At 51.3% G+C, this 23,803-nt stretch overlaps 1 protein-coding gene across 10 annotated transcripts; it reads right to left on the bottom strand.

Moving 5' to 3' along the window:
• Positions 1-4,558: 4,558 nt before the first annotated feature.
• Positions 4,559-23,496, bottom strand: FXYD5 (FXYD domain containing ion transport regulator 5). 10 transcript variants are annotated; one of them, XM_086691113.1, is made up of 11 exons: positions 23,280-23,396; positions 22,648-22,695; positions 22,471-22,531; positions 13,631-13,699; positions 13,225-13,300; positions 12,437-12,495; positions 10,924-11,025; positions 7,976-8,071; positions 6,899-7,036; positions 6,746-6,820; positions 4,559-4,888 (listed from the first exon to the last, which is right to left on the bottom strand). In XM_086691113.1, the coding sequence occupies exons 3-11, from the start codon at positions 22,529-22,531 to the stop codon at positions 4,839-4,841; spliced, it is 726 nt and encodes a 241-aa protein (XP_086547239.1). In that variant the 5' UTR covers positions 22,648-22,695; positions 23,280-23,396; the 3' UTR covers positions 4,559-4,838. The 10 variants fall into 10 exon arrangements, with proteins under 10 accessions (XP_086547239.1, XP_086547240.1, XP_086547241.1 ...); XM_086691114.1 differs by having other exon boundaries at positions 22,648-22,700; positions 23,280-23,367; XM_086691115.1 differs by having other exon boundaries at positions 22,648-22,754; positions 23,280-23,360.
• Positions 23,497-23,803: the final 307 nt, after the last annotated feature.

Here is a 23,803-nt window from a genome sequence, read left to right as displayed (position 1 = left end):
AGGGGTCTTGTGCCGGGAAGGGTTGGGGCAGCAGATGAACAGCTTTTTGAGAGCTGTTGGAGAGATTTCGGGATATGTTTTCCAAGTCAGAGATTCAGTGTTCTGTCCCCTGGAGGTCTCAACAGACTCCAGTCTTAAGAATTACCTTTTCCTGGGGCGCCTGGGTGGTGAGTAGGTTAAGTGTCCACCTTCGGCTTAGGTCATGATCTTGAAGTTCATGAGTTCAAGCCGCACCTCGGGCTCTGTGCTGAGAGCTCGGAGCCTGGAGCCTGCTTCAGATTCTGTCTCCCTCTCTCTCTCTGCCCCACCCCCACTTGCACTCTGTCTCTCTCTTCCTCTCAAAAATGAATAAACATTAAAAATTAAAAAAAAGATTTACCTTTTCCTTTCATATTAGAATAAAAACAGCTTGAGTCCCCACCCTTAATTTGGGACAAGCCCAGCATCCTCCTCACTACATCGCCCAATTCCTTGGGGCTACTGTTTTCCATGATGATATTTAGGGTGTTGTGGACTCCGCTAAAAGACTACATTTCCCAAGTTTTTGCAAATAGAAGGTGGCCAATGAGAAGTAAATAGAAGTCTTTGGGAGGAGATCCTGGGAAGTCTTTTCAAAAGGCATAAACTCACTTAGCGGTGCCTTCCCCAAACCCCACCTTTTTCTTTTCTTCTTGCTTTTCCCCCGGGAATATGACATGCTTGGTGAGGTTCCTGCAGCCATTTTGTGACCTTGAGGATTAGAGCCACATGCTAAGCATTGCAGAGCATTATGTCAGGAGAAGCCTAGTCCCTTATGACACCAAGGAACCCCTTCTTCAGCACCGGACTACACACTTCAGAGTTCCGCGATGGGAGAGAGAAATAAATCTCCGTTTCAAAGCTACTATTGTTTCTGGCTTGTGCCTCTTGACATCGAATATGGTTTCTGCTTCCAGAATTCTTGGTATGTGAGATAATAAATTTCCTTTGCAGCAATACCCAGCTTCCTTCTCTAAGAAGATTGTAGCTTCCTGCCCTCTTGAACTCAAATGTGGCTATGCGATTTGCTCTGGCCGATGGAATGCGAGGAGGAGTGATGTGTGTCCTTTCTGGCAGAGGCTACAAGAGACAGTGTGTGACTCACCTTATTCTCTCTTCTTTCTGTCACTGATAACCAGAAATACTTCTGATGGCTTCTCCACCAGCTGAGGTCACATCATGGCTCTCAGCCGACCCACGAGAGACACGCGGTGTGGGTGCAAAGAAACCTTTGCTGTCGTGAACTACCCAGATTCTGAGATTGTTACCGTCAGTTTCAAGCAAAAATGGGTTAGCTTGATGTAGGGAATGAGGAGCCTTTTTTGGAAAGGCTAGTGGAGTGGGCTCTAGGCTAAGACTTTGCAAATGATTCCAAGAACCTGACGATAAGGAAAAATTTGCCTCTGCTCCTCTGCATTTCTTGTGTCCTCTCACACTACCGCCACAACAAGCGACTCTCTGTGACACCAGCGAGGTGGCCTACAACTCAATTCAATTCTGACACTAACCCGAGCCAGCGCAGGCCTCACAGGTTAAGGGCTCTCTCCCCACGAGACTGCCCCCCCCAACTTCTGATGTCAATTGCCAGTAGGTCCCAGGTTCCCCACAACTTCCGTCAAACGTGGCTACGAATTGGAGGCTCCCGTGACTCTCTCGCCTTGGATTTGGTTATTTGCTAGAACAGCGCATAGAACTCAGGGAAACACGTTTACCAGTTTATTAGGTAACAAAGGATATGTTCAAGGATGTGGATGGACAACCAGGTAAAGAGAGACATGGGGCAAGGTCTGAAGAATCCTGAGTACAGGAGCTTCTGTCCTCCGTGGAGCTGGGGGCGTCACCAGCCCCCCAGCACGCGGCTGTGTTCACCAACCAGGTTGCTCGTTGAGACTCGTAATTTTGGGATTTTTATGGAGCTTCATCATGTAGGCGCGATTGACCATTAACTCAATGTCCAGCCCCTCTCTCTCCTCCAGGGGATGGGGTAGGACTGGAAGTTTCAAGCTTCTGATCATAACTTGGTCTTTCTGGTGACCAGACCCATCTAGGGTCCTATCACACCTTGCCCCATTAGAACAAAAGAGACTCGTGTCACCCAGGAAACTCCGAAGGTTTTAGGAGCTCCGTGGCAGGAACTGGGACCAAAAGCCAATATACATATTTCCTATTATGTTACAGTAACTGAACCAACCCACCGGGGGGACTCCTCCCTCCACGTGAGTTGTGAGGTCACCCACCCACAGCACCTTTCAGCATCCTGTTGCTTTGTCTCCGAGCCAGGAAGTCATCACCACCCAACACATAACTGCCTTTTTATGTTCTATTTTGTTGTGTTTTGACTGTGCTATAACCTTCGCGTCACAAAGTACACAAACCTGAAGCCTGCAGTAGAGTTAACGCTGCTCTCTATGACACAAACACACTCGTGTAACTGCCATCATGGTGCAGAACACTTCAACACTCCAGAAAGTTCCCTCACGCTTCTTCTCAGTCAACGTTCCACCCCCGCAGTAGAGGCAACATGATAGTAGTAAAGGCAACTACTATTCTGACCGATATCACCATCAATTACTTTTGCTTATTCTAGAACTTTCTATTAGTATACAGTCTGTGCTCTTTTGTACCTGGTTCCTCGCACCCAGGATAATGCTTTTGAGATTCATCTACGTCATCATGTGCACCAGTAGCTTCTCCTGTTTATTGCTGAGTAGTATTCCATCACAACACGTCACAGATTGTATCCACGCACATGTGTGCGTGTGTGTGATATACAATATATGTATGAATGATATTCTCTCCTGATTGGTTAGGCATCTGATTAGCAGACGGTGGGTGCCAATCACAAATATTTTTAGACTCCCCCATATGTATATATTACATACTATATATATATATCACATATGTAATATACATGTATTATATATACATATGTCTATACATATACATAATATATATCACATATGTATATATACCCTATATCACATATAACATATATTTGTTTTCAGTGGATTTATCTTTATGGCTACTTACATGAAGCAGTACTGATTTTCCATGTATAAATGTTCCTTTTGAAATAAATGTATTTAAGTTAAAAAGGGAGGTCATCTTGGGGCACCAGGGTGACTCAGTCGATTAAGCCTCTGACTCTTAATTTTGGCTCAGGTCATGATCTCACAGTTTGTGGGATTGAGACCCATGAGGGGCTCTGTGCTAACAGCTCGAAGCCTGCTTGGGATTCTCTCTCTCTCTCTCTCTCTCTCTCTGCCTCTCCCCCACTCATGTTCATTTACTATCTCTCAAAATAAATAAATAAGCTTTAAAAAATAAAGAGAGAGGGGCGCCTGGGTGGCTCAGTCGGTAAAGCACGTCTGACTTCGGCTCAGGTCATGATCTCGCAGTTTGTGGGTTCAAGCCCCGCGTCGGGCTCTGTGCCGACAGCTCAGAGCCTGGAACCTGCTTCAGATTCTGTGTCTCCCTCTCTCTCTGCCTCTCCCCCACTCACACTCTGTGTGTGTCTCTCTCCCTCAAAAATAAACATTAAAAAATTTTTTTAAATAAATAGAGTTGATCTCTTTAAAAAGTGAATAATAATAATACAGGTGGGATGAAAATGTGGCAAAAATTGAGAAGAGTTTATATAGGGTCATATTATTTATGATACACTCTGATATTTCTTTTTATTTTATTATTTTTTTTGTATGCTACTCACAGCCCACAAAAGTGATTTCATAACCCGTGAATAGGCTGAGACCTGAAGTTTGTGAAATATTGTTATGTAACCACTTGTGAACAAGGCCTTATCTCTTACTTTGTCATTATGACCCTTAAACTGGGGTAGTGACCCTTCCTGAGCCCCATGCCTCAGAGACCCCACTCTGGCCTGATCGGTTGAAACCCTACCAAGGGGCACAGAACCCCAGGGCCTTCAGGAAGCGCCCACCAGGGCCTGTGCCCCTTCTCGATCCTGCACTGGGGCCCTGGGTCCTGGAAGTCCCCATCCAAGCGGCTTGGAGCCCTCCTCTCCACGGCCCGCATGACCTTCTTGGTGGGCATACCCCTATACCAAGAGGTAGCCCAGAGGCAGTCATTTTTGGTGGGGGTGTGTGTACGGGGTTTAGATGTGCAGGCCGGGGTGTCCACGCTCGTGTGTGAGGCCCCTCCCACCAATGTAAGGATCTGGAGTGTGAAGAAAAGTAGGCCGCTGTGGGCCCAGGGCCTCCTTTGGTGCTTAACCCGTTACCAATACTACCTGCCAACATTAGGGGTGAGCTGGCATTGGCCACCAGGCTCTGCACGTGGACCGGGGCAGGGGTCTCAAAGTGCCGTGGCCAGAATCCCCCGCTGACGCTCTCACCGGCCAGAATCCCCCGTGGGCCACCCTCCTGTCCCCCCTGCCTCACGCCAGCCCACCTGCGTTCGCCGTATTCTCTGCCCTGGCTTTGGAGCCTGCGACACCCTCACTTTACTCCTCAGGGGACCTCGTCCCTAGTCCCGGCCGCTTTCTTCCACTCCCCGGTCATGAATAATCAGAGACCGTGGGCAGGGACCACAGTGCTTTACTTTTCGTCTGAACAGCGTGGGACACCGGAGCACGGGGTTGGGGGCAGTGCCCAGGGGGCCGAGCAGCCCTCAGGATGGGCAGGGGACTTGGAGCATCAGCCCGGCTCTGTCTCCATCTGGGTCTTCCCTCTCGGGCTGGGCTCTACCAATTATTCTGTAGACTCATCGAGGGGAGGGAGGTGGCTGGGCACGGTGAGCCGGTGGGGACTCAGTCTCGGGGTGCCCCTCCATTCGGTTGCCGGCCCCTCCTTCCGATGGTCTCACCTGTTGTAGTTCCGGCACAATTGGGGTAACCGTCTACACTTGCCACCTGTGGGTGAAGGAAAGGGTTCGGTCATGAGTTGGAACAAAGTTGATGATTGCATGTGCTCCGGGTGCTGGAGGACAAGGCCCATCAACCCTGCCCCTGGAGAAGCTCCAAGGCAGCCCTGAGCCAGTGATGAGGAGCACAGGGAAGAGGAACCAGCACAAGGGCTCCCCGGGGGAGCAGCCTCCCCCACACAGAGGGCCCCTTTGAGAACCCATCCTAGTTTGTGTGTTACGCATTCATTCAGCAAGTATTTGTTGTGTACCTACTATGTGCCAGGCTCCTTGGGAACACCCCAAGGAACAGGAATGAATAAAATCCCTGCCCTGGTAGAGCTGATTTAACAGCAGGGGAGACCGACTGAGAAAAATGACTAAGTCAAGTATGTGGACAGTGAGGTCAGATGGTGATGCGTGCTCAGTAGAAAACTAAAGCCGGGAAGGAGGCAGGGAGGCCGGCGGCTGAGGGCATCTTCATGGTGATGACTAGAGGGGCTTCACTGAGGAGGGGACATTTGAGCAAAGACCTGAAGGAGGTGAGGGGGAAGCCAGGAAGGGTGTTCCAGGCAGAGGGCATGGCCAGTGCAAAGGCCCTGAGGTAGGAGGAGACAGGTGGGTTTAAGGGACAATGGCAGGGGGTGGGTCAGGAGGCAGGACCAAAGTGAATGGGGAGGGATTTCAGAAGACAGTCTCCTGGCTGTCGCCCTTGCCACCTCCTTCTCTCTGCCCCCCCCCCCCCCGGGGCTTACACAGCCCCAGCCACCCTGGCTTCTTCCCGTGGTTATTGCGACATGCTCAGTTCCTTCCTGCGTCTGGGCCTTTGCACTTGCTGCCCCTTTCCACTGTTTTTCAAAATCATCTTTCTCATTGACAGGGAATCTCTTCTGATGGTCTCTCTTTAGAGATAAAGTGTCGCTCCCCGTCCCTCTTGGCTTGTCATTCTGCTGTTTTCCTTACGGTGATGACCTTTCTCGTAGCCACTCAGCTCACCGGGGCACTCACCTGCTTATTGTCACTCCCTCGCTGGATGTGAGCTCCCCGAGGGCGGGCACCAGGGCACAGGTGGGCACAGAGCAGGTGCCCACAGATTATTGTCATTGGAACAACTTATGGCCCCAGAGCTAACTTTCAGGCTCTGCCCTCACACAGACCTGGGTCTAGTCCTTCCCTGATTTTTAGTGCTCTGTGACCTTGAGCAAACTCCCCAGTTCTCTGAGCCTCACTTGTCCCACGGCGGTGGAGGTGGGGCTGTGTGTGTGGACAGGACCCGGCTCAAAGTCAGTCACGACTGAGGCACCTGTGTGCGACCCCTGGGTCCAGTGCGGTTCGGGCACTCTTTTTATTGCTATTAGCCTCCTGCCTCCCACCGTAGCTGAGAAAAGATGCGGCTGTGTGCATTTCCTGATGGGGAAGTGAGGGGATAAACCTGGTGGAGGTTATACGGCTTAACCGAGAGCTTGCAAACTGGTGGCCCGCGTGTTTTATTTAATCTGCAGCATTTAAAAAACTACTTTAAGAATTAGTTTTTCTGGGGGCACCTGGGTGGCTCAGTCAGTTGAGCGTCCGACTTCGGCTCAGGTCATGATCTCACAGTTTGTGAGTTCGAGCCCCACGTCGGGCTCTGTGCTGACAGCTCGGAGCCTGGAGCCCTGCTTTGGATTCTGTGTCTCCCTCTCTCTCTGTCCCTCCTCCACTCATGCTCTGACTCTCTGCCTCTCAAAAATAAACATTAAATAAGTAAGTAAGTAAATAAATAAATAAGACAACTCTGCTCAGGGGCCTTCAAGAACTGACCCCTCAGTCAAAGTGCAAGCCAAGGCCGCCTCTCTCCCAGTCGCGGTGCCCCCCCCCCCATTCTCACTGGTGAGGATGACAATGCCCGTGATGAACAGCACGGCTGCGACCAACAGCCCCCGCTTCCGGAGAGTGTCCTCGTCTGCAGAGAGAAAAACGGAGTATGGCAAGAGGGGTCTTCCTCCCTCCCTCTTCCCACATCCTCCCACAGGTAACTTACCATAGGAGAAGGGGTTGTCCTCACTGGCGCCTGGGGGGACAGACGTGGAGCAAGTCAGAGTTCGGCAAACATTTGTGGAGCGAAGCCGTGAGTGGCAGAGTCGGTGGAGGGGTGACAGTCGGTCTCCGCCTTGGGACACTTAGACCAAAAGCCTCACATGGCACACATGTGGCTCCCATCACCTCTCTACCTCAGCTTCTCACCCTCCTGCTCACCCAGATGCTCCAGCCCCACCGGCCGCCCTGTTGGTGGCCGTGCCAGGTCCCTCTCACCTCAGGGCCTTTGCACTGGCCGCTGCCTCTGCCTGGGACGCCTTTCCCCCGACATCTGCATATCTCCCCCGCAGCTCCTTCTCAGGGAGGTCTCCCTGGCCCTTTGCAGAAAACTACTCCCCAGTCACTCTCTAATCCTAATGCTACTTTATTTCTCTTGATGGCAGCTTTAAGCCACCTGATACACAATTCTTATAATTCGTATTTATTGTCTCTGTTCCCCGACTAGAAGGTCTGCCCGATGAGGGAAGAGATTTTTGTCCGTCTTATTCACCGCTCTATCTCTAGCACCTAGAAGACAGTAGGTGCTCATGAATATGTTTTGAATGGATGAGTGAACTCTATGTGACCTGTGGTCATATCATTTCCATCCACTCTTTGGGGCCGGCTGGGCCGGAAGTGGAAGAGAAGACCACACAAAGGGGAATCAAGGTGTCCCTGAAACAGAGCGACCCCCAAACTGATCTCGGATGCGTGAGTAAGTCCAGCTGAGACCAGAAGAACCACTCAACTGAGCCCAGACCAAAGTTCCAAATCGCAGACCCGAGAGCTAAGCAAACGGTTGTCATTTGAAGCCACTGTGTTTTAGGGTCATTTGCGTGCTGCGTTCATTTACGCGTTCATTCGTCTGTCGGGACATCTATCGGATGCCTGCTTATACCCACCCTCTTCCAGCCTTGAACTCATGTGTTCACCCAACACATGTTTACTGAGGACTATTTCATGCTGGGCAAGGGTCCAGGTGCTAGAAATACACAGTGAATAGGAAATAGCCTGTTTCCAGCCTGGGAAGGGAGTTACTGACCCGTGGGCCCGAGGGCAGCGTCCGGCCTGACGTCTTTGCCTGGAGATCGCCTCTTGGAGAGCGTGGTGCCTTTAGTGGGAGCGGCAGAGGGAGTGGCTAGAAGGTGGCAGAGGGCGGAAGTGAGGGGGAGGAAATGAGGGACGTCGCTGACACCCTCCCCCACGTCTCCACCTTCAGTGGGCGGGCACAGCGGCCCCTCACTCCTACCCCGGAGTCGGCAAGGAATGGCAGGCGTGGAAATATTGAATGAGCCTGCACCCCTGGCTCCTCTCCTGGGACCTCCTGGGCTGCCTTATAATCCAGGAAGCAAAGGATAACATCTGAGCCAGGCCGGGGGGCCTCCAGGACTCAGGCCCAGCACCAGGAGAAGCAGAGCTTGGACATACTTGTAGAAAACACTGTGGAGGTCACCTCTGCTCCCAGACCAGAAACACCAGAGGCCTCCTCTCTTTAAAGCCAGGGCGCCTGGGTGGCTCAGTTGGGTAAGCCTCTGACTCTCGATATCGGCTCAGGTCATTTCGTGAGATCGAGCCCCGCTTCGGGCTCTGTGCTGACAGTGCGGAGCCTGCTTGGGATTCTCTCTCTCCCTTTCTCTCTGCCCCTCCCCCACTTGCGTGTGCGTGCTCGCTCTCTCTCTCTCTCTCTCAAAAAATAATAAAACACTTAAAAAAAAGGATACTGAACAAAAAGTAAATGCCACAAAGAAAACATCTGCTCTTCTGGCACTGAGAAGTGTCCCCGGTGAAGCGGTCAGCCCTGTCTGATGCCCCAGGACGAGGCCAACATACTGAAGGCCGAAAAGCTGCCTCACGAAGCCCGAGCTTCCAGACGGATCTCAGAGCCTCACTTCTTATGCATGACCTGAAAGCCAAGAATTACGAGGTGTTGGGGAAAGCCTTGCCCAGAGGAAGGTTCGGGCGAGGCCGGCGGCAGGGACAGGCGCGCTGAGACACGGGAAGTGTGAAAGAGCCTCAGTGGCCCCCCGCTGCTAGAGAGCCGGGCTCCAGTTCCCTTTCTGCCACTTTGGGCTGTGCGACCCAGGCGGGCAGAGGAGCCCCTTGGGCCTCGGTTGCCTTCCTGTAGAAGGGGGTTTTGACAGTTCCCACCCCGTCGGGTGCTCGCGAGCAGTGCATGAGTGAACCCAGGGAAGCCTAGCACTGTGCCCGGCACCGAGCGAGCTCCCAGCAAGCGTTGGCTGTCGCTGTTACCGTGGACGTGGCTGCATGCCTCCCTTCTGGGGACAGCTTCCCTTTTCCTTGGGGGGACTGCGCCCCCTGCCCCAGTCCTTCTGGGTCTATTGTGACACAGGCCACAAGAGGGAGCAGGTGACCCAGTCTCATCCTCCCCTGGGACCTTCCACATTCCCAGGAGGCATTCGGAGTGACGGCGGCGGCGAGGTGAAATTTGGGAGCTCCGAGCTTGCAGATGGCAGGGGTCATTTCCTCACGGGGCAGAAGACAAAATTCGGCACGAGAAAAACAAAAATGGGGCAGGGAGAGAGGCGCCGGGGGCTTTCGTGCTCAGACCCCGGGGACCCTGAGGCTCAGCGGTGCCTTTTACCATCTGGCCCCGTGACCCCCTCGGCCCAGTGGAATTTCTGTCACGGATAATCAGGAACACAGAATGACACAGAGTAACTCAGGTCAACGAGGATTCACAGCAAATGAATCCAGAGATGTGAGAATGTTTTTTACCACCGGGAAGCGTGGACACCGTCACTACCCACCCCCACCTCCACTTTTGTGGAAAATAGAAAAGTTCTCTTCTCCAACACACTTTACTTCCATCTGTTGTAACATTTTAATAGACAGGCTCCGTCAGAATTAAATGCTTTACTGCCATCACTGGAAAACTATAACAATTATAAAAATCCACAAGGGGGATGACATAGCCTTAGAGGCGATGCTCTTGTTCAGTGCCCGGTCTGCGCAACTGTGCATGCATCTCAGCCTGGGAACGGCCTAAGCTACAATACTTGCCAGTAGAGGCGGATCCTCAAATATGAGTCAGACAGGCATTGGAGGCCACCTGCTGCCTTCACCTTGGCTCAACCTCTTTTCGCACGCCTCTGAAATGTTAACTACTCACTGGTCCTGAGGGGAACTACCTTTTCCTTGACTCTTGGTCTATGCAGTTCAGGCAGGGCTGACCCTGTTCTCCACCCCCAGAATGGGCACAAGACTCAGGCCTAACCACTCAGAGCAATCCATTTCCCAGGCTTCCATTGGTCAGACGCCAAATGGGCCAATGAGAGTAGATTTTATTCCTTGGGCTAGAGATGAGAAAAAGATATGCTCTATTTGCTGGGTTTGTGACATAAATACAACTATGGGACCATCTTTGCCACCAAGAGAGGAAAAGCCCCGGAGAACTTGAGAATGTAGACAGCAGGGCTGAGAGAGAGAGAGAGAGAAAGAGCGAGAAAGTCAGTCTGATGATCGTGTCTGAGCATGTCTATCCAGCTCTTCCTGAAATCGATGCCTCTGGACTTTACAGAACATATGTAGCCAATAAATCTATTTTACTTTTAGTTGCGTTTACAGTATTTTGCAGCTGAAAACCTCCTGCTCTAACATGAAGAGGTACACAAAGGAAACACCCACATCCACGCTGCCGAGCACCAGCTCTGTAAAGGAACCTGAACAAAAGAAAGTTCCAAATCTATCCTATCAGGTTTGGAAAAACACTGCATACTAGACGCTCCCGTAGAGGACGCCTGCTGCAAATACGCATTACTAAGACTCCAACAAGTCCCGCCATAAAGAAATGTGTTTAACTTTAACTCAGGAGTTCCCCAAACGCCTTTGACCGCAAATCAAAACAGATTTTTTGAAAACGTATTAACAATTCCCCAAACGGGTGCTCCGAGCAATGTACTTGGGGAGCTACTGACCCAGATAAAGAATTAAACAAAATGTGCACGTTGCCCTTCTAGTCCCAGGCCCTACCTTCCGGGCCGCTCTGGCCGGTCCTCGGATCTGTGGCTGGGAGCACATCCATTCTCGTCGGCCGTGGGGTGTGGGTCTCCTCCGTCTGCTCCTGCGTTGTTCCTACTCAGATCAGGGCAAGGAGGGAAGACGGACAGCGCGTGAATCAGGGACGTGCACATCCATCAGACGGCAAGGGGCCCCCTCCCTCCTCTGGCTGGAGGAAATCAAAGACGGTTCACGTTCCAAGTGTCACCGTGTGGGTGGGACAGGGGGACTCTCTGGCACACGCCGGTGGCAGGGCAAATCCATGCAACCGGTCCCCAGCTGGCTTTTCCAACAAATTCCAGCGTTCGTGCCCTTTGCGCCATAGTGTGGTGGGTAAAAGCAAGGCCGTAGAGCCAGGTTCCGGGCCCCTGGTCTGAGCTGTGTCACTGACTTGTGACGCCCTGAGTGAGTTACTCCGAGCCTCTGTTTCCTTATTCTGTAAAGTTCGGTTGTTCTACCTCAGAAGGTTTGTGGGAGGACTGAATGAGAGAACACAGGGAAGATATTTAGAACCACGACCAGATTATAATAGGGGAGAAAAGCATTTGCTTAAGGAGGAACGGACGAGGTTGCTTACCATGGCACTGGGTGTACCAAAGAGTAAGATGTTCATCAAGATGTGCACGGCTTCACGAACCGTACACAGGCACCCAGCCGGGTACCATGCAACAGCGCGAAAGAATAAGATTGGTGTTTACATAGGAATGTGTGAAGAGCTTCCAAACATACTGCTGCACGGGGCAGTGGGGAGACTGGGGGCGGGGGGCGGGGGTGATGGAGCAAGTTTCAGAACGACTATCGTTTTGGAAATGATCCGCTCACACAAATACATCTGCCGGCCAGGATATTTTCTGCGGGCAGAAATGTGGCACAGCATCACTGGGGACCACTCCCCTTCCAGTGCTAGCAGTGGGGACCTCTCAGAGATGGGGGAGAGAACAAGAACGGAGAATGGGCCAAGGGATTTCATCTCACTATAATATTCGTATTATTCCCAAGCAGAACAGGTTTGGGTATTACTATGTCATTAAATATTAATGGGAAAAATTAGGGAGCACTTTCTGAACTGTTACACTCCCAAGACAAAGTTCGAAAAGGACTTGAAAACTCAAAAAAGGAAAAAGTTCAAGAGATTAAAGGAAGAAATGAATGGCCTTGGTGCATGGGGGCATTCCTGGGGTGGTTGCAAAGCTCTAGTCCTTGAGCTGGGTGGTGGTGACATGGGGGCTCAATTCAGAGTAATTTGTTAAGTGGTACACTTATGGGTTTTGTACTTTTCTATATGGATATTATTTTTCACAACTGCAAAAGATTTGCTTTCACAGAAGTGGATGTGGGCAGCTGTCTGCCCCACCACAAAGTAAACCAGAGGATTCAGAGCTGGAGGACTGAAATGAGTAACAAAGGAGTCAGAATGTGGGAAGAAGAGAGGGAATAGTGTCTGTCTCAGGCCTCCGCCCCCACCCCCTCCGCATGCCCCACTCACCACCAGCCTGCAGAGATGTCTGAGGGGTGGACTGGGACTCTGGGTGGACTGTGTCTGGAGTCCGGAAACAGGGAGAGAAGAGAGAGAAGATGTGGAGAAGGTTCATGGATGGAGGAACAGGGGGTTTGCTCTACTATTCAATTTTGATATAATTGAGATGACTTAATTAACCCAGCCATTTCCTGATTGCCCAATTGCCAGGCCAGTACCTCCCCTGCCTCAGCCCTCCCCTCCCGTAGATGCACACTCCCCTATTCAGCATCCACCCACCTCTGGTAAGAGCCCCTGGAACTTTCTTTATGAACCACCCTTCCCCGATTCTTGGTCCACTTCATTCAGTGGGGTTGGCACCAGGTTGGTTGGAGGTGGAACCCGAGACCCAGGTCTGGCAATCAGCGTTGGTCTATGGCCACGATGATCAGCTCCTGGTTGGGCATGTAACCCGAGCCTGGTCAGTGACACTCAGCTATGCCACATTTGCTGGATTGGGGAAAGGGAAATGCCCTTTCCTCTGGCTTCTTAGCAGGTAAGACGGAAGCCTCAGGGGCCACCTTGGCCTCATAAAAGGAGAATCTACCTGAGAATGAAGCGAACACAGGAAAAATAGAACCAAGAGACGGAGACAGGTTCCTGATAGCATCATTTGAGCACCTAGACTGAGCCATATCACTGGGCTTTTCAGTTGCACAACCCAAAATTCCCGATTGGCCCAAGCTTGAGATCTTTGTGGCTGCTGTCATTTGCAGTGACAGGATCTTGACAGACCCAAGCCTCTTTCCTCACCTGAGGTTTGAGTCAGGGCATGAATGTTCACAGTGATTGTGTCTGCTGAAGGAATGGATGTGGTCTCCTTCAATGTCTGTCCTGGGAGATCAAGGACGAGAAGTCAGAGAGGAACCTCCGGTCCTCCTTCTCGCACCAAAACCCCACCTTACCCTCCCTTCTGAAACTGTGGGCGGTAACTCAGAATATCCTGGTGGAACAGCAGACAGATGCTTGAATGGTGGTATCCACCCATAGTCCTGGAAGTGCTTTAAAAAATGATGATGCCCAGCACCCTTCCTCCAGCCCCTCTTCCTGCCCATCCTTGTGGGGTGGGAGAGGCAGTTTAGCCTACTGAGCCCAGGTCCATTCTAAAGTCAGCCAGGGCCCCGGCCTCAAATTCTGCTCCCCCAAATTCCCTGGCCACGTGACCTGGAGCAGGTGGAGTCCCCTCTCTGAGCCTCGTCTGTCTCATCTGCGAAGTGGGGATAATCACTGACTCTGTGATGGGAAAAGATAGGGTCAAATAGGCAGAGAGGGAAAGGTTAGGACCTGAGGTCCTTGGGTGGGGAAAAACACATATTTTGGAACAATGTTGGGAGTGTCTGACTCCCTTGGGCATAGGGTTCCTTTTAAGAACATAACAGACACCACTTACTCCCCCTCAGGGTCCCCTCAGGAATTTGACAATCAAAATTCCTAATTAAAATAAGAAAAACATAAAACTTCTGTTATACAAGGGACAGTAGGATCATAGTCTGACTCCTCACACAATGGATTTGAGCCAATCAGGAATACACAACCCAGAACCTAGAGTGATCAAGCCAATAAAGGTAGGACCTGAGAAGGAACAAGGGGGAAGGGAAGAGGGGTGACCAAAATCATATAGAACAAAGTCCCTATTGTCATGCACCTCATGTTATGGGCGTTCACTTTCGAATGTCCCCTCTCTGCAAAGAGACCCTTCATACTATTCTTACTGTAATACTATTTCATACTATTCTTTTTTTTTTAATGTTTTTATTTATTTTTGAGACAGAGAGAGACAGAACGTGAGCAGGGGAGGGGCAGAGAGAAAGGGAGACACAGAATCCGAAGCAGGCTCCAGGCTCTAAGCTGTCAGCACAGAGCCTGATGCAGGGCTCGAACTCACGGACTGTGAGATCATGACCTGAGCTGAAGTCGGACGCTTAACCAATTGAGCCACCCAGGCACCCCTATTTCATACTATTCTTTTTTTATTTTTTTTATTTTTTTAACGTTTATTTATTTTTGAGAGAGAGAGAGAGACAGAGCATGAATGGGGGAGGGGCAGAGAGAGAGGGAGACACAGAATCGGAAACAGGCTCCAGGCTCTGAGCTGTCAGCATAGAGCCCGACGCGGGGCTCGAACTCACGGACCGCGAGATCATGACCTGAGCGGAAGTCGGACGCTCAACCGACTGAGCCACCCAGGCGCCCCCATACTATTCTTACACTCTAAGAAACTTTTGCCTGCTGCTCATTTTATTGTGTCCACCTCTTCATTCTTTGAAGTGGCTAAACAATGAACACTGGGTATTGAGGTTTAAAAAAAAAAATCCTGTAACATTTCTTTGGGGGCTTGTCTAGGATGTTAACGTCCTCCAACCGTAAGTAAATAACAGCTGGCATCCCCTCTTTTCTTTCCATCTTAAAGAAAACCTCAGACTAAATAATTGGCACCCACCCACCAGTTAAGAGCAAACAGTGTGTCAGCCATCCTCAAGTCTCGGGTGACAGGCTCCTTGGGTCTCCTGCCGCCTGATCTCCCAATGTAGTTGGGAATGTTGGTGTGGTGGACTCCCAACTTCCTTTCGAGAAGAACCTCTGGATGTGTGGGACTCAGGGGAGGCCAGACAGCCATTGATGGGTCCTGACCAAGGCTACTCTTTGGTGGAGGCCCGAAGGCCATCAGCAGAACCTGATCCCTGACTGCCCACTTGGGTATCCGGTGGAATTTTCCTCTTTCTGTCTTGGCCAGCCTCTCTTTTCCTTTGGGAAGTGAGTGGAAAAGCCCAGGACTGATCTCTCTGGTATCCTCATAGGAGGGATCCAGGTGACTTCCAACGGTCCTACTCACAGGTTTCCCAAATACAACGGAAAGCGGCTCTGTACTTGCTTCCATTTCTGACCCTCTGACATGGTTCACCACCTCCCAGGGCCCCATTTTTTACCTTTCATTTTCAAACGCCTCTTGCAGAGCAGAGAGCAGGACTTACTTCAACCCCTTCTGGGCTCACCACCCTCCTCCTGCCCCTGATGCCCACATGGGGGATGGAGAGAAGACATTTGGCCGGCTCCCACAAGGTACAGATGATAATTAGGGCCAACTGTCTCTGGTCAGTCTACGTCAGGACAGGGACTTTAAGGAATATTCCCAAGCAGCTGCCGAACACCCTTCTGTTTCAGAGAAGTTTCCTGACTTCTCTGGCTTGACACGGACTCCCCATTTCCAGTTTTTGGTGGAAAAAAAAAATCTGCATCTGCTCATCTGTCCAAGCTGACAGGCTTTAGAACCAGGAGACCTGTTTCTCTGCCTTCTGGGCTTTTATTTGTCTCTAGGCTTCTTGGTGACACCTCACCTCTTCTGCCTTCCCCTCGTTCCTCCTGTCTCTGCACCAGCTTGGGTGCAGCCTGCCTAACTGGTTCCTCTACCTTTCAGGGGCCTCCAGCACCACGGGTTCCTCCTCCTCCCCTCACTGTCAAGGAACAAAAAACACCCCCTTAGACTTACACCGCCCACTTCAGATTTCCTCACTGGTGCCCCAGGTAAAAATTGACAATGGGGAACAAATTGATTGACTTTTAAATGGATACAGATGGAACATAATTCGGTATTTAAACTAACGTAAGTTTGTTGGTTTAATTAAGGTAGACAGGTCTTTAGAGTTATGAGCATTAAATATATGAAACTTTTTCTGGTTTACTGAAGGCCGAGTAATCACATGCTATCTCTGTTACAGTTCATCAGCAAAAAGGTGACTTCAAATGATGGTTAATTTTGTCTGTCTCAAAGTGTTCATGGGTAATTGCTAAGAGAGCTTTCAGGGTCTTCAATAACTTGAAACTTTAAAGTTTTGCTTGGGTACTAAACTGGACTAAATTCATTTGGACATTTTATTTTTTTAAATTTTTTTTTTCAACGTTTTTTTTTTATTTATTTATTTTTGGGACAGAGAGAAACAAAGCATGAACGGGGGAGGGGCAGAGAGAGAGGGAGACACAGAATCGGAAACAGGCTCCAGGCTCCGAGCCATCAGCCCAGAGCCCGACGCGGGGCTCGAACTCACGGACCGCGAGATCGTGACCTGGCTGAAGTCGGACGCTTAACCGACTGCGCCACCCAGGCGCCCCTCATTTGGACATTTTAAAAAGTATGAAATGTGTAAGAAAGATATAAGAAATGGAAATACGTACCTTTTCAGTGAAGGTTTAAAAAAAAAAAAGTAATTTTGTCCTAAATGAGGCTGGTTGTTTGGAGAGAAATGGCTTGGTACAAAATCTAAAAGTTATAGAAGGTTTGTAAAGGAAAAAAATGTAACCAACGTTTTTTTTTTTCTCTTTTGTCTGTCCAAAAAGATGGAAAGAACTATGATTTTAACCAAAATGGCAGGACAGCATGCCCTTTTGAGTTGTTTTGCTCGAGCTCTGATTAAAAAATTGCCCTTCCTTTGATCTGAAGGCTGGGGAGATGGTGGTGATGTCCTCACTGCTGGCCTCCAAATTCTCCACATTTGTGTTGTTTCTGCAAGGTGGAGGAATGTGCCATATGGCCTGTGCCATACGATGGATGGATGACTGTGATAAATGAAGGGCTTTTTTTTTAATGTTTATTTTTTATTCTTGAGAGGGATAGCATGAGCAGGGTAGGGACAGAGAGAGGGGGAGACAGAGGATCCAAAGCAGGCTGTGCTCTGACAGCGGCGAGTCTGATGTGGGACTCAAACTCATGAACTGAGATCACGGCCTGAGCCAAAGTCGGATGCTCAACCAACTGAGCCACCCAGGCGCCCCTATAAAGGGCTTTTACCCGGAGACATGGGAGCCATTTTGCTACACTTATCCCAATGTGTGCTGACTTGTGCCAATCTAGATACTTTAAAGTGGACACCCACGTGGCTGGAACACATTTATGTGGGCACTGCTGGAAAAAAACAGGTGAATAGACCTCAACTTTGGCCCTTTTAGCCCCCCTCAACAGCCAATTTTATCCTTACGAGAAATGGCTTTCGCCAGCCTTCTGAAATATATTTGTTAAAAGGAACAATTTTATTATGATCAATATGTAAATTACTCTTGGGCCAAGATAAAATTAGTACATCCTTCTACAACCAGGGGAGTCTTGCTTGGTCACAGTCGGTATCCCCCAAAGTCCCACAGGCAGGAAACGGAGGGGTCGGAGAAACCGGGAAGACAAGGTCAGCTCTGGGGGGTAGAGTCAAGCCTGGGTAATAGCGACTATTCCCAGCACCTCCCAAGACTGATAGGGCTTTTGGCTGCCAGTCGCATAGCCAGCCCAACTGTGGGGCCAGATGAGGTTTCTCCTGGCCAGCTATAGGAAACTTTTTCCTATAGATGGGCAACTCCCCAACCGAGGCCAGTACTCTCCTTCGGGACGTATTCTAAAAAATTGGGATGATTTTGACCCACAAACCCTAAAGAAAAGCGACTCATTTTCTTTTGCACCAAGGCTGGGTCCCCATACAAATTGGAGGAGGAAACCTGGCCACCAGAGACAAGTAACAATTAGAACACTATCCTACAATTGGACTTGTTCCCAAACGTGAGGGGAGATGGGGAGACGCCCCCCATGTCCAGTGTTCTGGGGCCTTCAGAGAAAATTGAGATAGGTGTCAGCAATGTAAGGTCGATCCTGGCCTACTGGCAACCCTTTCCAAGGGTTCACAACTAAGGAGGGAGAAAACTAAGGGTCCCTTGCCTGTACCCAAAGGGAACCTAGGGAAGGAGGAAGGGAAGTCTTCCCCCTCAACCTCCTCCTCCTCGGGTCCCCCATCTGTACATCCAGACTGAAAAAACGCGCACTTCTGCCTCCCGCTGCCCACCTTACCCAGGCCCTCCCTGCAATGTAACAGATGTGTTTCCCCTCACGGAAGCTAGAGGGCCCGGGGGGGGGGGGGGGGGGGGGGGGAACGGATGCAAGGAGGCACCGCTACGATAAGATTGCAAGATTTTACGTTACAAGATTTAAGACAGATAAAAGATCTAGGAAAATTTTGATGATCCGGATAAGTATACAGAGGCTTTTCAGAGAGAATTACACTATGTTTTTGAATTGACCTAAAAAGATATAATGCTTCTGTGGAATCAGACTCTCAATGAAACAGAGAAGCGTGGGGTTCTGGCAGCGGCTGAAAGATATGGGGACGAGCAACTCATTAATGATCATGGGACTGGAGATCCTATAGGGAGCTCCCAGTTCCCTACTGGGGCCCAGGCAGCCCCATCCCAAGATCCTACTTGGGACTATGACCATCCCATTGAGGAATGGTATTGCCGCCACTTCCGAGCTTGTGTTTTGGAGAAATTAAGGAGGTCTAAGGTTAAATCTTTAAATTCCACCAAATTAGCCGCTCGCTTACAGACACAGGATGAAAACTCAGTGGTCTTCCTGGAAAGGTGAAGGGAGGCTCTCATTAAATATACAGTTATCTTCCCTAACACCCCTGAGGCTGACACAATTCTAGAGGACAAATTTGTCACTCCATCAGCTCCAGATATTCAGAGAAGGCTGCAAAAATTGGCTGTTTTCCCAGAAGGGACCCTGAAGGACTCTTATGAGCTGCCAATTGGGCATATTACAACCAAGATCAAGAGTAAAATAAGGAACAGGAAAAGAAGCTTAGGGAAAAAAAGCTGAGGCCTTAGTTGTGGCCTTATGTACTATGTCAGACCGGACTCCCTGAGGTTCTGGTACCAAGTGCCATTTACGAGAATGTCCTCAGAGGGGACAACCAAAGTTCAAACCCCATAAGCCATACCCCTTGTGTGGAAACGGTCACTGGGAAAACAGAGTGTCCTCGGGAACCTCTATCTGCAAGGGTTCAGATGACCAGTGTCCCTGAAAGGGACTGATGGGGTCCAGGGCTCTTCACGGTGGCTCCCCCAAACCAACTACCTATCGGAAACACAGAGCCTCGGGTAACTCCAGATATAGAAGGAAAACTGGTCGATTTCCTTCCTGACACCGGAGCCACCTTTTCTGTCCTCCTTTCCACTCCTGGCCAATCAGCCAAACGCAGTGTAGCAACTAGAGGCGTTTCCAGAAAACTTATGACTAAATTTTTCTCTCAGCCACCGGGTGCATTATAGGGAGACTTGAATTTTTCACATTCTTTTTTGATAATGCCAAAGAGCCCTAGTCCCTTGCTAGGAAGGGCCATTATAACTAAATTAGGGACGATAGCCCTCCTCGCTCCGGGACGGATAAACAATTGCCTAAACTCCTAGCAATCTGGGTATTGAAGATCAATCTTTCCTTGAGGTAAAATTAAATACACCTCATGGGGTTGTTCCTATGGAAACCGGATGGCCAGAGGAAGGTTTGAGGATCGAGAACCAAGCACTAATTCAGGTGCCTAATTATTCTAACCTACAATATCACAAGATCCAAATAAATACGGAAGAGGGAGAAAAGGCTATAGTTACACTGAGTTAAAAAAGAAAAAAAAATGACCAAACATGTCAGGGATTCTTGGGGATGGCTACCACGTGTCTTTCCCTCCTATGGTGTGACCTCTCTGTAGGAGGCATTGCATTTGGAATATTAACGCTTGTTGGTCTAACATTCTTTGTGTATGTCATTTCAAGATGCCGTCGCATAGGCCAGAAAAATAAGACGTCCGAGAAAATTCTGCTAGCCCAGATGTTCCAAACACCCTCCCATTATATCGGCCCTCTGGATCGACCTCTAAACCTGCCCTAACTACCGTTCCCCTATCATCGCCCCCCTTCAGCAGGAAGCAGTTAAGAAGCGTCAGCCAACGTCCCAGTTCCTAACGGTAGTTAGAAGGCACGTGTTGAGAGCGCGGACTATGATAGGAAAGATAGGGTAAAATAGGCAGAAAGGGAAAGATTAGGACGTGAGGCCCCTGGGTGGAGAAAAACACATATTTTGGAACAATGCCGGGAGCATCTGACCACAGCAAACCCCCACGGGCGCGTAAGGTTCCTCTTAAGAATGTAACAGACCTTGGGGCACCTGGGTGGGTGGCTCAGTCAAGCATCCGACTCTTGATTTCGCCTCAGGGTCATGATTTAATCTCACAGGTCATGAGTTTGAGCCCCTCGTGACCCCCGAGTCAGGCTTTGAGCTGACAGCTTGGAGCCTGCTTGGGATTCTCTCTCTCTCTTTCTCTCTGCCCCTACCCTGCTCACACACACACACTCTCTCTCAAAATAAATAAATAGACTTAAAAAAAAAAAAAAAAAAGAATGTGACAGACACCACTTACTCCCCTCAGGGTCCCCTCAGGAATCTGACAATCAAAATACCTAATGAAAATGAGTAAAACATTAAACTTATGTTGTACAAGGGACAGTAGGACCACAGTCTGACTCCCCACACAAGGGAACCGAGCCAGTCAGGAATGGACAGCCCAGCACCTAGAGTCAATAAGCCAATGAGGGTAGGACCTGAGAGGAAACAAGGAAGAAGGGATCGGGGGGCGACCAGAACCCTACAAAACGAAGCCCCTTGCCTACAGTCCCGGGCATTCACTTTCGAATGTCTCCTCTCTGCGAAGAGAGTTTGCATACACTCTACTCAACTTTTGCCTGCTGCTCATTTTATTCTACGTCCACCTTTTTTCATTCTTCGAAGTGGTTCGAGACAACGAACCCCGGTATTGAGGATAAAAGCAAAATCCTGTAACAAATCTACTTCTCAGGGCTGGAGAGGGTGAAATGACATGGCCGAGGACAGGGTCTCCCCCACTCCCTGATAGGCAGCCATCGCTGGAGACAGCCACTGCCCTGCCCTGGCCCAGCCTCCGTCCTCTCCTGCCTGGACACCGGAGCCCCTCTGCCCTGGGCTCTCTGCCCTCATCCCCACCCCCTGCAATCTGCTCCCCACTCGTAGCCAGAGGGGCCCTGTGAATCCCTGAGTCAGGTCAAGGCCCTGCTGGCACAGAGCGCCCTCTTTCCTTCTAGTGAAAGCCAAGGTACTCATGGGGCCCTTCCCTTCCCCACTCCATGTGGTCTCCTGTCCCCCCTCTGACCTCTCCTCTTCCCAGCCTGCCCTTGTCCACCCCAACCCTGCTTCCTGGCCTGCCTGCTGTTCCTCACACCCACTAGACAGCACTCATACCCCAGGTATCTGCTTGGCTCACTCCCTCATCTCCTTTGAGTGTCTGCCCAAATGTCACCTTCTGATGAGGTCTTCCCTGGCCACCCTGTCTAAAGAATCCTCATTACCCTGTTCTGTGTTTCTCCGTAGCCCCTACCACCTTCTAGCATGCTATATCATTTACTGATGGCTTGTTTATTGCCTGTGTCTCAACTAGAACGTGAACTTCTGTTTCATGTGTTGCCGCTTCCCCAGTGCCTAGGATAAGATCTGGCACATAGTAGCTGCTCATTGAATACCTGGTGAGAGGCTGAAAGAAAAAATGAAAACCATTTTATCAAAAAGAAATGGGGCAGCTTCCGTGGAGGGCATGCCCTGGGTGCTGGGGGCGAGAATGACGGCCGTATCCCAGGCTCTCCACTCACTGGCCTCTGGCACAGGGCACTTCCCTTGCCTGAGCCTCAGTTTCCTCATCCGTAAAATGGGCATGGCAGTACGTGTAACAGAGTAGAGCCGAAGTTACCCGAGCTCACGCGTGCAGCACCTGCCGTGCAGAAAGCACCTGCCAAGGCTCACACCGTGGGTACCGCCTTCAGGAAACACTTCCCAGGTAAGGGTGACATTTCTCTAGCTCTTGGACCCACCCCAGCTCCCCCCCTTGGCCTAACTGTGTATCACCGGGGTATCCAGGGAGCTGATTTGCTGGGACCCTAGGGTTCCTGGCCACTGAGAAGAAAACTGACACCAACCTCCCTGCCAAATCAAACTCAGTGAGTTCTTCTGGGAGGTGAGATGGAAAGTGCCCAGCAGGACGGACTCTGGCCAGACTCGTTGGAAGCGGCCACCTAGGTGTGAAGTGTCCAGACAGCGGAACCCTGGCCCCCTCATCAAGAGCCCCCCCCCCCCTCGCTTCCTGGTGCTGGCTCAGCGGGAAGGTGAACCTTACCTCTGGTGGGGAGAAGCAGGCCAATGATGGTGAGGAGACACAGGCAACCAGAGGGCGACATCTATTGGGTGAGCGGGAGCCGGGGTCAGTCATGATGTCAGGGAGGCAGGCCCAGGGCAGCGCCACCCCCCCACCCCCTCCCCGCCTGCCCCTCAGGTCCTGCAGCCCCCTCCTTACCCTGAGCGAGCACCTGTGGCTTCAAGGACCCCCTGCCAAGGCTGACAGCTGGTCTTCCAGGACAGAGGGAGGGTTTTAGAAGTGGGGGACCCGGCCACCACCCCCTTCTTCCATATGCAGATCCCCAAAGGAAACAAGAAGCATCAGACCCATCTGGACTTCCAGTAGCAGTCGCTGCACAGGGACACCCTTGGGGCCGAGAACTCACTCCACCGAGACTGACCCTACAGGGTGCAGGGGTAGAGCAGGGGGCCCGGTGCCTCCCTCTGGGCTGTCCCCAGAGCCGAGGAGTCAGCAAGGAGGGGAAAGAGGAAGAATGAGTAATGTGCTCCCGATCTCAGAGGAAAAAGTGAGCTGGTGTGAGGGGCCTCGTGAGGGGACAATAGAGCAGGATGCTGGGCACTTGGAGAACTGGTCCGAGAGGGATGGCGGAGAGCTGGGGAGACTGAGGCAGGAGGAAGAGGGGCCGGCGGGAGCCCGCCCGCCCGTAGTGCCGAAGAGCAGGCGCAGAGACGTGAGCGGGAGTCGGGGGCAGAGAGGCGGGGAGGGGGAAAGATCAGCCCTCCAGGCACCTGAGCCCGGCCCCTGGGCAGAGGGGAGGCAGGCGCAGGCGGATCGCAGGAGAGACTTACGTCAGTGCTGGGGGTCCCAAGCCGGCAGCCTCGTGGACAGAGGGCAGCGGCGGTGGCGGCGTCCCGGCGGAGGGTGTGGCCAGGGGAGAGCTGGCGGGCGGGGACCAAGACGGGCTCAGTCATTTCCTCTCGGGTTTCCTGGCTTCAGAGCCCGCGGTGGGAGCAGGAGGGGGAGTCGCGGAGGGCGATGGGGGGCAGGGGGGAGAGGCCGGGCAGCGGCCTCCACCCACCCGCTGCGGGGGTGGGAGGGAGGGTGGAGGGAGAGCGGGAGAGCGCAGGCAGGTCTCGGTGGGTGGGGCTCCTTTGGGGAGGAGGGGGAGCGGGGGCGGGGTGTCTACTCCTGGGTCTGGGGTGGGAGAGACGGTAAAGAGCACCCGGGGAGGGGGCGTCGAGCAGGGGAGGGGAAGCTCCGGGGGCTCGGAGAGGGGGTAGGCCACTGGGGCGCTGGTGGAGGAGAGAGAGAAGAAGGGGGGAAGGCTGGGGATGGGAGAGAGCTCCCCCACGTTCAATTTTGCCCTCTCCCC

This window comes from Puma concolor, chromosome E2 (assembly GCF_028749965.1).
Source record: "Puma concolor isolate L17-30 chromosome E2, mPumCon1.1.hap2, whole genome shotgun sequence".
NCBI classification, from domain to species: domain Eukaryota; kingdom Metazoa; phylum Chordata; class Mammalia; order Carnivora; family Felidae; genus Puma; species Puma concolor.
This window is presented reverse-complemented; position numbering and strand designations above follow the sequence as displayed.